At 41.0% G+C, this 13,161-nt stretch overlaps 1 protein-coding gene and 1 non-coding gene across 6 annotated transcripts in view; both read left to right on the top strand.

The window, feature by feature from the left end:
* The window catches only part of PHKA2 (phosphorylase kinase regulatory subunit alpha 2), a 91,456-nt gene that overhangs the window by 64,010 nt on the left and 14,285 nt on the right, over positions 1 to 13,161 (top strand). For 4 of the 5 annotated variants that reach the window (XM_061177675.1, XM_061177673.1, XM_061177678.1 and 1 more), the window contains 2 exons: positions 746 to 919; positions 12,261 to 12,349. In XM_061177675.1, coding sequence (XP_061033658.1) covers positions 746 to 919; positions 12,261 to 12,349 — 263 coding nt within the window. The remainder of the gene's footprint in view (positions 1 to 745; positions 920 to 12,260; positions 12,350 to 13,161) is intronic. The other variant, XM_061177674.1, reaches the window with a different exon arrangement.
* Positions 11,636 to 11,707, top strand: TRNAE-UUC (transfer RNA glutamic acid (anticodon UUC)). Its single transcript has one exon. It is a non-coding gene; the product is annotated as a tRNA-Glu (tRNA).

Here is a 13,161-nt window from a genome sequence, read left to right as displayed (position 1 = left end):
TTTATTTAAACCTTGGCATTGTGATAAAATTGCCCTAAAACTCAAGCACAGAAAATGATTTGTAATTAACATGACAAAAAAGAGTCTTTGGAAACTTTCACGTATTAAAATGAATAAAATGCCACTTTAATAAACCTAAACTGTAAAAGGGGGGCTTTTTTAAACCTAGAGGGACAAAGAGTTTCAGGAATGCGGACTTTTCACAAAATATAAAGGAAGAAACACACTGCTTGAATTTTCAAAGAAATGGTAGAATGATCTTGGTTTGATTGGATATAAGTGATGAAATCCTTTGTATATAACACTTCTCAAACTGAGGAAGGTTTTGGGTTGAAGTGACCTGTTTTTCACTTTTAGATAGTACTTGGGATTGCGGCTGGGGATTCCATAATGCTTAGCTCACTCATGACAAATTAAAACCAAAAGATCAGATGTTGGCTGCTGGCCCTCCGATTGTCTACATATTCAGCTCATCTTGGGATGATGTGATGTAAACACTATTTGGACCTGTATTTTCTTTTTCTAGGATGAAGTTTCTCCAAATAATAACTTTATGAATACATGCATTATCTACGTAAATCTCTTTACTTTCCAGGGGTAGAGTGGAGGTCAAATATCTATATCAAAATGTTGTCTTTCACTAAATCTACTCAGCACTTCATGCTACACGTAATCACTGTTCTGCATTTAGGTTATTTCTGCAGCTTGTTTTCATTGGCTCTTTTTCTTACCTGTGTAATTATAGAAAGCCAGGATGAACTTGACCAGTATATCAACCACCTCCTGCAAAGCACATCCTCAAAGTGCTATCTGCCACCTCTTCGTAAGAAGACAGAGGACAGCCATGTTTTCAGTGCCATCTACTCCACTCGGGATATACTTTCCGCGATGGCAAAAGCAAAGGGTTTGGAAATTCCATGTACATTATTAACTCTTTTCTGCCTGTTAAAATAACTTCTTTTATCAAAGTAATGCATGAGCATAATGTAAAAGTCAAACAATCCTAAACAACAACAAAATGCAGCTGTTTCCTGCCTCACCTCTCCCCTCCTCACTGCCCCCAGTCCTTCTACTTAGAGGCAACCACTTTCAACTCTTAGTTGTTTCTTCTGGTATTTACATATTTCTAAATAATGTGTCTGTAGTGCTATCTTTGATGCATCGATTTTATTCAGTATCTGTTGACTTTTTCTTATGCAGGTGAGGAATTCAGCTGTGTTAAATCACCACTCCTCTGCTTCACTTCCCCTAACCTATCCATGCAGTTGTATTAAGGTTTAGTTAAATCAGTATTCACTATTTCTATCATTATATGTATGCAAATATTATTCCCAACTCAGTATAATAATATACTACATTATCATTTTTCCTTTTTTCTAAAGTTAATAGTTGCCCTATCTTTTAGTTTGCTTCGCTTCCTTTCTACACCTTCCAATGGCCTCGCAATACAAATTTCCACAAGGTGAATCATATGTATGAATCTCACGGTTCCACTGCTTTTCTTAGAGTCCAAAAGTTTCCTCCCATCTGGCTGATTGCACTCTAAGCCTCTTGCATACCTGGCATCCTGGGACTTTTCTTTACTATAATCCTTGGAATCGCCTTTGCTTGTCTATTCAGTTGGGTTCCCTGTTTCTTGATTCTGGCATGTTCCCCTTTCTCAATTTATTCCTTTGGTGGAATACATTCTAGAACAGTTTCAATAGGTTTTAAAAAATGGTGCAATGGAAGAGGGCACAGTAATGACAGCCCTTAACTTGCTTGTTTCTGGAGTTCACTGCCCCTTTTGGCCTGGTCACCCTCCACATCCAGGATGTAGATTTTATCACTGGGATCTTCCTTCATCATCATCTGGGAGACTTCCTTTTCTCCTTTGTTGGCTCTCCTGTTTTCTGTATCTCAACTTTTCTTCTTTCTTAGCTTACTATCTTATTTTGGTGGAGGACATCCAGTAGTTTCCTAGGAAACAGTTCATGGTGGGTAAAATTGTTGAGACCTTTCAAGTCTGAAAATATCTACAAATTATCCATTTGAGAGTTTGGCTGGGTATAGCATTCTAGATTGAAAATAAATTTTCCTTAAGAATTTTGAAAGCATCTCTTCATTGTCTTCTAGCTGTCAGTGTTGCTACTGAGAAATCTGAACCCATTCTGATTTTTTTTTTTTTTTTAAAACATCTTTATTGAAGTATAATTGCTTTACAATGGTGTGCTAGCTTCTGCTTTACAACAAAGTGAATCAGTTACACATATACATATGTTGCCATATCTCTTCCCTCTTGCATCTCCCTCCCTCCCACCCTCCCTATCCCACCCCTCTAGGTGGTCACAAAGCACCGAGCTGATCTCCCTGTGCTATGCGGCTGCTTCCCACTAGTTATCTATTTTACATTTGGTAGTGTATATATGTCCATGACACTCTCTCACCCTGTCACATCTCACCCCTCCCCCTCCCCATATCCTCAAGTCCATTCTCTAGTAGGTCTGTGTCTTTATTCCCATCTTGCCACTAGGTTCTTCATGACCTCTTTTTTTTTTTTTTTTTTCCCTTAGATTCCATATATATGTGTTAGCATACTGTATTTGTTTTTCTCTTTCTGACTTACTTCACTCTGTATGACAGACTCTAACTCCATCCACCTCATTACAAACACCTCCATTTCATTTCTTTTTATGGCTGAGTAATATTCCATTGTATATATGTGCCACATCTTCTTTATCCATTCATCCGATGATGGACACCTAGGTTGCTTCCATGTCCTGGCTATTGTAAACAGAGCTGCAATGAATATTTTGGTACATGACTCTTTCTGAATTATGGTTTTCTCAGGGTATATGCCCAGTAGTGGGATTGCTGGGTCATATGGTAGTTCTATTTTTAGTTTTTTAAGGAACCTCCATACTGTTCTCCATAGTGGCTGTATCAATTTACATTCCCACCAACAGTGCAAGAGTGTTCCCTTTTCTCCACACCCTCTCCAGCATTTATTGTTTCTAGATTTTTTGATGATGGCCATTCTGACCGGTGTGAGATGATACCTCATTGTAGTTTTGATTTGCATTTCTCTAATGATTAATGATGTTGAGCATTCTTTCATGTGTCTGTTGGCAATCTGTATCTCTTCTTTGGAGAAATGTCTATTTAGGTCTTCTGCCCATTTTTGGATTGGGTTGTTTGTTTTTTTGTTATTGAGCTGCATGAGCTGCTTGTAAATCTTGGAGATTAATCCTTTGTCCGTTGCTTCATTTGCAAATATTTTCTCCCATTCTGAGGGTTGTCTTTTGGTCTTGTTTATGGTTTCCTTTGCTGTGCAAAAGCTTTTAAGTTTCATTAGGTCCCATTTGTTTATTTGTGTTTTTATTTCCATTCCTCTAGGACCTGGGTCAAAAAGGATCTTGCTGTGACTTATGTCATACAGTGTTCTGCCTATGTTTTCCTCTAAGAGTTTGATAGTGTCTGGCCTTACACTTAGGTCTTTAATCCATTTTGAGTTTATTTTTGTGTATGGTGTTAGGGAGTGTTCTAATTTCATACTTTTACATGTACCTGTCCAATTTTCCCAGCACCACTTATTGAAGAGGCTGTCTTTTCTCCACTGTATATGCTTGCCTCCTTTATCAAAGATAAGGTGACCATATGTGCGTGGGCTTATCTCTGGGCTTTCTATCCTGTTCCATTGATCTATATTTCTGTTTTTGTGCCAGTACCAAACTGTCTTGATTACTGTAGCTTTGTAATATAGTCTGAAGTCAGGGAGCCTGATTCCTCCAGCTCCATTTTTCGTTCTCAAGATTGCTTTGGCTATTCGGGGTCTTTTGTGTTTCCATTTTGTGAAATTTTTTGTTCTAGTTCTGTGAAAAATGCCAGTGGTAGTTTGATAGGGATTGCATTGAATCTGTAGATTGCTTTGGGTAGCAGAGTCATTTTCACAATGTTGATTCTTCCAATCCAAGAACATGGTATATCTCTCCATCTATTTGTATCATCTTTAATTTCTTTCATCAGTGTCCTATAATTTTCTGCATACAGGTCTTTTGTCTCCTTAGGTAGGTTTATTCCTAGGTATTTTATTCTTTTTGTTGCAATGGTAAACGGGAGTGTTTTCTTAATTTCACTTTCAGATTTTTCATCATTAGTATACAGGAATGCAAGAGATTTCTGTGCATTAATTTTGTATCCTGCTACTTTACCAAATTCATTGATTAGCTCTAGTAGTTTTCTGGTAGCATCTTTTGGATTCTCTATGTATAGTATCATGTCATCTGCAAACAGTGACAGCTTTACTTCTTCTTTTCCGATTTGGATTCCTTTTATTTCTTTTTCGTCTCTGATTGCTGTGGCTAACACTTCCAAAACTATGTTGAATAATAGTGGTGAGAGTGGGCAACCTTGTCTTGTTCCTGATCTTAGTGGAAATGGTTTCAGTGTTTCACCATTGAGGACAATGTTGGCTGTGGGTTTGTCATATACGGCCTTTATTATGTTGAGGAAAGTTCCCTCTATGCCTACTTTCTGCAGGACTTTTATCATAAATGGGTGTTGAATTTTGTCGAAAGCTTTCTCTGCATCTATTGAGATGATCATATGGTTTTTCTCCTTCAATTTGTTAATATGATGTATCACGTTGATTGATTTGCGTATATTGAAGAATCCTTGCATTCCTGGAATAAACCCCACTTGATCATGGTGTATGATCCTTTTAATGTGCTGTTGGATTCTGTTTGCTAGTATTTTGTTGAGGATTTTTGCATCTATGTTCATCAGTGATATTGGCCTGTAGTTTTCTTTCTTTGTGACATCTTTGCCTGGTTTTGGTATCAGGGTGATGGTGGCCTCGTAGAATGAGTTGGGGAGTGTTCCTCCCTCTGCAATATTTTGGAAGAGTTTGAGAAGGATAGGTGTTAGCTCTTCTCTAAATGTTTGATAGAATTCGCCTGTGAAGCCATCTGGTCCTGGGCTTTTGTGTGTTGGAAGATTTTTAATCACAGTTTCAATTTCAGTGCTTGTGATTGGTCTGTTCATATTTTCTATTTCTTCCTGGTTCAGTCTCGGCAGGTTGTGCATTTCTAAGAATCTGTCCATTTCTTCCAGGTTGTCCATTTTATTAGCATAGAGTTGCTTGTAGTAATCTCTTATGATCGTTTGTATTTCTGCAGTGTCAGTGGTTACTTCTCCTTTTTCATTTCTAATTCTATTAATTTGAGTCTTCTCCTTTTTTCTCTTGATGAGTCTGGCTAATGGTTTATCAATTTTGTTTATCTTCTCAAAGAACCAGCTTTTAGTTTCATTGATTTTTGCTATTGTTTCCTTCATTTCTTTTTCATTTATTTCTGATCTGATCTTTATGATTTCTTTCCTTCTGCTAGCTTTGGGGTTTTTTTGTTCTTCTTTCTCTAATTGCTTTAGGTGCAAGGTTAGGTTGTTTATTCGAGATGTTTCCTGTTTCTTGATGTAAGCTTGTATTGCTATAAACTTCCCTCTTAGAACTGCTTTTGCTGCATCCCATAGGTTTTGGATCGTCGTGTCTCCATTGTCATTTGTTTCTAGGTATTTTTTGATTTCCCCTTTGATTTCTTCAGTGATCACTTCGTTATTAAGTAGTGTATTGTGTAGCCTCCATGTGTTTGTATTTTTTACAGATCTTTTCCTGTAATTGATATCTAGTCTCATAGCGTTGTGGTCGGAAAAGATACTTGATACGATTTCAATTTTTTTAAATTTACCAAGGCTTGATTTGTGACCCAAGATATGATCTATCCTGGAGAATGTTCCATGAGCACTTGAGAAAAATGTGTATTCTGTTGTTTTTGGGTGGAATGTCCTATAAATATCAATTAAGTCCATCTTGTTTAATGTATCATTTAAAGCTTGTGTTTCCTTATTTATTTTCATTTTGGATGATCTGTCCATTGGTGAAAGTGGGGTGTTAAAGTCCCCTACTATGATTGTGTTACTGTCGATTTCCCCTTTTATGGCTGTTAGTATTTGCCTTATGTATTGAGGTGCTCCTATGTTGGGTGCATAAATATTTACAATTGTTATACCTTCCTCTTGGATCGATCCCTTGATCATTATATAGTGTCCGTCTTTGTCTCTTGTAATTGTCTTTATTTTAAAGTCTATTTTGTCTGATATGAGAATTGCTACTCCAGCTTTCTTTTGATTTCCATTTGCATGGAATATCTTTTTCCATCCCCTCACTTTCAGTCTGTATGTGTCTCTAGGTCTGAAGTGGGTCTCTTGTAGACAGCATATATATGGGTCTTGTTTTTGTATCCATTCAGCCAGTCTGTGTCTTTTGGTGGGAGCATTTAATCCATTTACATTTAAGGTAATTATCGATATGTATGTTCCTATTCCCATTTTCTTAAATGTTTTGGGTTTGTTATTGTAGGTGTTTTCCTTCTCTTGTGTTTCTTGCCTAGAGAAGTTCCTTTAGCATTTGTTGTAAAGCTGGTTTGGTGGTGCTGAACTCTCTCAGCTTTTGCTTGTCTGTAAAGGTTTTAATTTCTCCATCCAATCTGAATGAGATCCTTGCTGGGTAGAGTAATCTTGGTTGTAGGTTTTTCTCCTTCATCACTTTAAGTATATCCTGCCACTCCCTTCTGGCTTGCAGCGTTTCTGCTGAAAGATCAGCTGTTAACCTTATGGGGATGCCCTTGTGTGTTATCTGTTGTTTTTCCCTTGCTGCTTTTAATATGTTTTCTTTATATTTAATTTTTGATAGTTTGATTAATATGTGTCTTGGTGTGTTTCTCCTTGGATTTATCCTGTATGGGACTCTCTGTGCTTCCAGGACTTGATTAACTATTTCCTTTCCCATATTAGGGAAGTTTTCAACTATAATCTCTTCAAATATTTTCTCAGTCCCTTTCTTTTTCTCTTCTTCTTCTGGGACCCCTATAATTCGAATGTTGGTGCGTTTAATGTTGTCCCAGAGGTCTCTGAGACTGTCCTCAGTTCTTTTCATTCTTTTTTCTTTATTCTGGTCTGCAGTAGTTATTTCCACCATTTTATCTTCCAGGTCACTTATCCGTTCTTCTGCCTCAGTTATTCTGCTATTGATCCCATCTAGAGTATTTTTAATTTCATTTATTGTGCTTGTCATCGTTTCTTGGTTCCTCTTTAGTTCTTCTACGTCCTTGTTAAATGTTTCTTGCATTTTGTCTATTCTATTTCCAAGACTTTGGATCATCCTTACTATCATTATTCTGAATTCTTTTTCAGGTAGACTACCTATTTCCTCTTCATTTGTTAGGTCTGGTGTGTTTTGACCCTGCTCCTTCATCTGCTGTGTGTTTTTCTGTCTTCTCATTTTGCTTATCTTACTGTGTTTGGGGTCTCCTTTTCACAGGCTGCAGGTTCGTAGTTCCCGTTGTTTTTGGTATCTGTCCCCAGTGGCTAAGGTTGGTTCAGTGGGTTGTGTAGGTTTCCTGGTGGAGGGAACTAGTGCCTGTGTTCTGGTGGATGAGGCTGGATGTTGTCTTTCTGGTGGGTTCGTCCACGTCTGGTGGTGTGTTTTGGGGTGTCTGTGGCCTTATTATGATTTTAGGCAGCCTCTCTGTTAATGGATGGGGCTGTGTTCCTCTCTTGCTAGTTGTTTGGCATAGGGTGTCCAGCACTGTAGCTTGCTGGTCGTTGAGTGAAGCTGGGTCTTGATGTTGAGATGGAGATCTGTGAGAGATTTTCGCCGTTTGGTATTACGTGGAGCTGGGAGGTCTCTTGTGGACCAGTGTCCTGAAGTTGGCTCTCCCACCTCAGAGGCACAGCCCTGATGCCTGGCTGGAGCACCAAGAGCCTTTCATCCACACGGCTCAGAATAAAAGGGAGAAAAAATGGAAAGAAAGAAAAAAAGAGTATAAAATAAAATAAAATAAAGCAATTATAATAAAAAATAAGAAAAAAAATTATTAAGAGTAAATTTATTAAGAAAAAAAAATTTTTTTTTAATTTTTAAAAATAGATTTATTAATTTTTTATACTAAAAATAAGAAAAAAATTATTTAGAAAAAATTTATTAAGAAAAAAATTTTTTAATTTTTTAAAATAAAAAATATGAAAAAACTTATTAAAAATTTTTTTAAAAATAGAAAATAAGGAAAAAATTATTAAGAAAACATTTATTAGGGAAAAAAAAAATTTTTAAGCCAAAAAAAAAAAAAAAAAAACAGACGGACCTAACCCTAGGACTAACGGTGAGAGCAAAGCTATACAGACAAAATCTCACCCAGAAGCATACACATCTACACTCACAAAAAAAAGGAAAAGGGGAAAAGTTAATATATCCTGCTCCCAAAGTCCATCTCCTAAATTTGGGATGATTCGTTGTCTATTCAGGTATTCAACAGATGCAGGCACATCAAGTTGTTTGTGGAGCTTTAATCCGCTGCTTCTGAGGCTGCTGGGAGAGATTTCCCTTTCTCTTCTTTGTTCGTACAGCTCCCGGGGTTCAGCTTTGGATTTGGACCCGCCTCTGCATGTAGGTCCCCTGAGGGCGTCTGTTCCCCGCCCAGACAGAACGGGGTTAAAGGAGCAGCTGATTCGGGGGCTCTGGCTCAGTCAGGCCAGGGGGAGGGAGCGGTACGGAGGAGGCGGGGCGAGCCTGCGGCGGCAGAAGCCGGCGTGACGTTGCAGCAGCCTGAGGCGCGCAGTGCGCTCTCCCGGGGAAGTTGTCCCCGGATTACGGGAGCCTTACGGGAGCCTGGCCGTGGCGGGCTGCACAGGCTCCCGGGAGGGGCGGTGTGGAGAATGACCTGTGCTCGCCCACAGGCTGTTTGGTGGCGGCAGCAGCAGCCTTAGCGTCTCATGCCCGTCTCTGGGGTCCGCGCTGATAGCCGCGGCTCGCGCCCGTCTCTGGAGTTCGTTTAAGTGGCGCTCTGAATCCCCTCTCCTTGCACGCCGCGAAACAAAGAGGCAAGAAAAAGTCTCCTGCCTCTTCGGCAGCTGCAGACTTTTTCTCGTGCACCCTCCCGGCTAGTTGTGGTGCGCTAGACCCTTCAGGCTGTGTTCACGCAGCCAACCCCAGTCCTCTCCCTGGGATCCGACCGAAGCCCGCGCCTCAGCTCCCAGCCCCCGCCCGCCCCGGCGGGTGAGCAGACAAGCCTCTCGGGCTGGTGAGTGCTGCTCGGCGCCGAGCCTCTGTGCGGGAATCTCTCCGTTTTTCCCTCTGCGTCCCTGTTGCTGTGGAATCCGCGCTGATAGCCGCGGCTCGCGCCCGTCTCTGGAGCTCGTTTAGGCGGCGCTCTGAATCCCCTCTCCTTGCGCGCCGCGAAACAAAGAGGCAAGAAAAATTCTCTTGCCTCTTTGGCAGCTGCAGTCTTTTTCCCGGACTCCCTCCCGGCTAGCACCGAAGCCCGAGCCCCAGCTCCCAGGCCCCGCCCGCCCCGGCGGCTGAGCAGACAAGCCTCTCGGGCTGGTGAGTGCTGGTCGGCACCGCTCCTCTGTGCGGGAATCTCCGCTTTGCCCTCCGCACCAATGTGGCTGCGCTCTCCTCCGTGGCTCCGAAGCTTCCCCCCTCTGCTACCCGCAGTCTCTGCCCACGAAGGGGCTTCCTAGTGTGTGGAAACCTTTCCTCCTTCACAGCTCCCTCCCACTGGTGCAGGTCCCGTCCCTATTCTTTTGTCTCTGTTATTTCTTTTTTCTTTTGCCCTGCCCAAGTACGTGGGGATTTTCTTGCCTTTTGGGAGGTCTAACGTCTTCTGCCAGCGTTCAGTGGGTGTTCTGTAGGAGCAGTTCCACGTGTAGATGTATTTCTCATGTATCTGTGGGGAGGAAGGTGATCTCCGCGTCTTACTCTTCCGCCATCTTGCCCCTCTCCTCCATTCTGATTTTTGATCCTTGAAATATAAACGGTTATTCTCTTTCCAAGTTTTTAGGATTTTCTCTACTCTCAGGTTCTGAAATTTCAGTGATGTGCTTTGTTCTGGGTGTATTTTCATCCACTGTGTTGGCTACTCAGTGGGCCTTCTCTATCTGGAAATTTATGTTTTTCAGTCCTGTAAAGTTTTTCTGAAAAATTCCTTGACTCATTTCCTTCCCTACATTTTCTCTTGTCCTCCCTTTCTGGTACTTTATGATTCCAATGTTGACCTCCTGAAGAAGACTTTATCGTTTCTCTCCCGTCTTCCATTTCTCTGTCTTTTGATCTGTTCTGAGGGCAATTGCTTCAACTTTTTGCTCCACCTGCTCAGTTGAGTTTTTCCACTTTTGCTGTCATGTTTTAAATCTTTGTTCTCTGAATTGTATCTGTTCTTGTTTCATGAATGCAATATAATTCTTATTACTCTAAGAATTAATGGCAGGGCTTTTTGTTTTTGTTTTTACATTTTCTTCTCCCTAAATGGTTTCCATTTCCCCCAAGTCGATTTTTCCTGTTTGTATTGGTTTCTATCTTCCACAGTAGAGTCTTTCCTCCAGTGCTGGGTGTTCCTTGGTTATCTGCTCATGCATATAAGAATCTCCAAGCCTATACCTGTAAATGGGGCCTGTTGGGTTTATGGGTGAAAGCAGGGCAGATTTCCCAGAGATGTTCTACAATCTCCTTTGCAATCTCCTTTGTAACCTGTAAGGGTCTGATTGCCTCGAGCTATACAGTCATTTATTCCCCCAAGGAATGTACCCACACCTTCAGACATGTGGGTCAGCATCCCCTCCAGAGACACACATACCACCCCTTTTTTACCCTCTTCAGAGGACCTTCTAGTCTTCTATCAGGGTGAGCAAGGCAGTTGCCAAGCTGTGTGAAGTTGCAGAAGGCATCTAGGGAGCTCACTGCCTCTCACACACCTTCTTCTCCGTCTTCCTTCTTTTGGTTACCCTCTCTGGACCCCCAAGTTCTAGAGGTCCATGGTGCAGCAAGCTCCTTAGACTTCTGAGGATTCTCTGTTATAAATCTGACTGGTTCTTGGTTTTCCCCACTGCAGTCTTGGGTTTGGTTGCCTTGTGTCTACTAAATGTTTTCATCCATCAGCTTTCCCACTTCCAAAATGTTACTATTGTCTTCTCTCCTGCTTCCCTATTCTTTAGGATTTGCCTTTTTTTAAATTATTTTTTGTAGTGTTAGTGGGGGTTTAAGAGGAAGTAAAATTAAAACTTATGTTTAATCCACTAGTGTTACCTGACGGTCTATAAATGCCTTTTATTTATTTATTTTTAAATTTATTTATTTTTTATTTTTGGCTGCATTGGGTCTTCGTTGCTGCGTACGGGCTTTCTCTAGTTGCGGCGAGCAGGGGCTACTCTTCATTGCGATGCGTGGGCTTCTCATTGTGGTGGCTTCTCTTGTTGCAGAGCATGGGCTCTAGGCACATGGGCTTCAGTAGTTGCAGCACGCAGGCTCAGTAGTTGTGGCTCGTGGGCTCTAGAGCGCAGGCTCAGTAGTTGTGGCGCACGGGCTTAGCTGCTCCGTGGCATGTGGGATCTTCCCAGACCAGGGCTTGAACCCATGTCCCCTGCATTGGCAGGTGGATTCTTAACCACTGCACCACCAGGGAAGCCCTATAAATGCCTTTTAAATATACCTCATCTTTACCTTGAAAGCTTCCTATTTTCCCAAGATGATATGACATACCCTGGCAGACAGAGATGGCTTAATGAATAAATACTGATAACATCAAAAGGTGGTTAAAAGGGGAATTCCCTGATGGTCCAGTGGTTAGGACTCAGTGCTTTCACTGCTGGGGCCCAGGTTCAATCCCTGGTCAGGGAACTAATAAGATCCTGCAAGCTGCACAGCGCAGCCCCCAAAATTAATTAATTAATTAATTAATTAATTAAAGGTGGTTAAAAAACAAGCACTAACACCCAGCAGTGGCAAATGAAACACACAGGGGACAGGAGGCTGGTACACCTCGATTATGAGAAGGCCAGTGACCTTGGACAAATGACAAGGTCATTGGACAAACCTTGGACAAACCCTCTCTGGTTCTCAGTTTCCACATCTGAAAGAAAAAGAAGTTGGACTCAATCATTTCTAAGGCTCCTTCCAGTCCTAGATGCTATGTAGTTTTCCCTGAATTCTAAGAGAGAAAAGTGGAATTCAGCTCCTTAAAGCAAGATGTGTCCTGCTCATTTCTTATTTCCAGAGTTAGCACATGATGTGGCCACATGAAAAATTCTTTTTGAAATCAATGAAACTAAGTAAGTAAGCATTCCTTATTTGGTTTGTACTGAATAGGGAGTAGCCGCCGTACCTCTTAAAAGAAGTATTTTATCCTTCCTCCTGCTCAGAAGAGCTTTCTCCTTATTCTTTTGTTTTCTAGTTGTTCCCATGGCTTTGCCAACTAAAGTTCTAAGTGCCCACCGTAAATCACTGAATCTTGTTGATTCTCCTCAGCTGCTCCTAAAAAAGGTAAAGTATTTAGAATCACTTTTTCAAAAAGTGTAATGTTCTTTGGTGCTGGTGTAGTCCCAAGAACTCTTAAATGGTTGAACTCAAAAGAGCACATTTCTTGGTATCCAGGACTTTCAGGATTAGAAGTTCTGGGTTTTGATGTGCACCCACTCAATTAGTTGTCTGGCTTCTGGTTTGTGTCAGTATGCACACTGAATTTGATGCAAACCTTTATATTTTGCGTGTAGGAGATGGCTATTGACATTCTGCCTACCCATCAGAATCTGTGTCACATTAGAGGAAATGAGCTAGCTCACTACCAGCCCTGTCCTATCTGTGCCAGCCAGCCAAAGCCGGGCTACTTGCGGAGCAGGGCACAAAACCAGAAAAAGATTCCTCTGGAGAATAAAATCCCAGGGTGTTCCCCACTAGTTCCCATAATTTGTTATTTTATCCAAAGTTCCCTTTGACTTTATCAGAAAGATTCAGCGTCTGTTGGAGACTATTTTAACCTAACCACAATTTTAGGTTGTTTAAAACTCACATATTTTTTGTGTGTGTTTTGCCTTCAAAAAACACTTTATTGAAGTTTAACATATATAGAGAAAAGTATATAAAATATAAGTATAGAGCTCAATGAATTATCACTGAGCCAATAGACCCGTGTGCGTAACAAGCGCCCTTTGTGTCCCTCCCGGTCGCTTCCTCCCCCTCCACTCGAAAGGTAACTGCTAGCATGAGTTCTAACACCAAGGGTTGGTTTTGCCTGTTTTTGACCTTTACATAAATAAAATTTACACATATTTTAACCTGTTCAGTTCAGTCTCTTG

This window comes from Eubalaena glacialis, chromosome X (assembly GCF_028564815.1).
Source record: "Eubalaena glacialis isolate mEubGla1 chromosome X, mEubGla1.1.hap2.+ XY, whole genome shotgun sequence".
Lineage (NCBI taxonomy): Eukaryota > Metazoa > Chordata > Mammalia > Artiodactyla > Balaenidae > Eubalaena > Eubalaena glacialis.
Note: the sequence above shows the minus strand (reverse complement) of the source record. Positions and strands in the feature narration are given on the sequence as shown.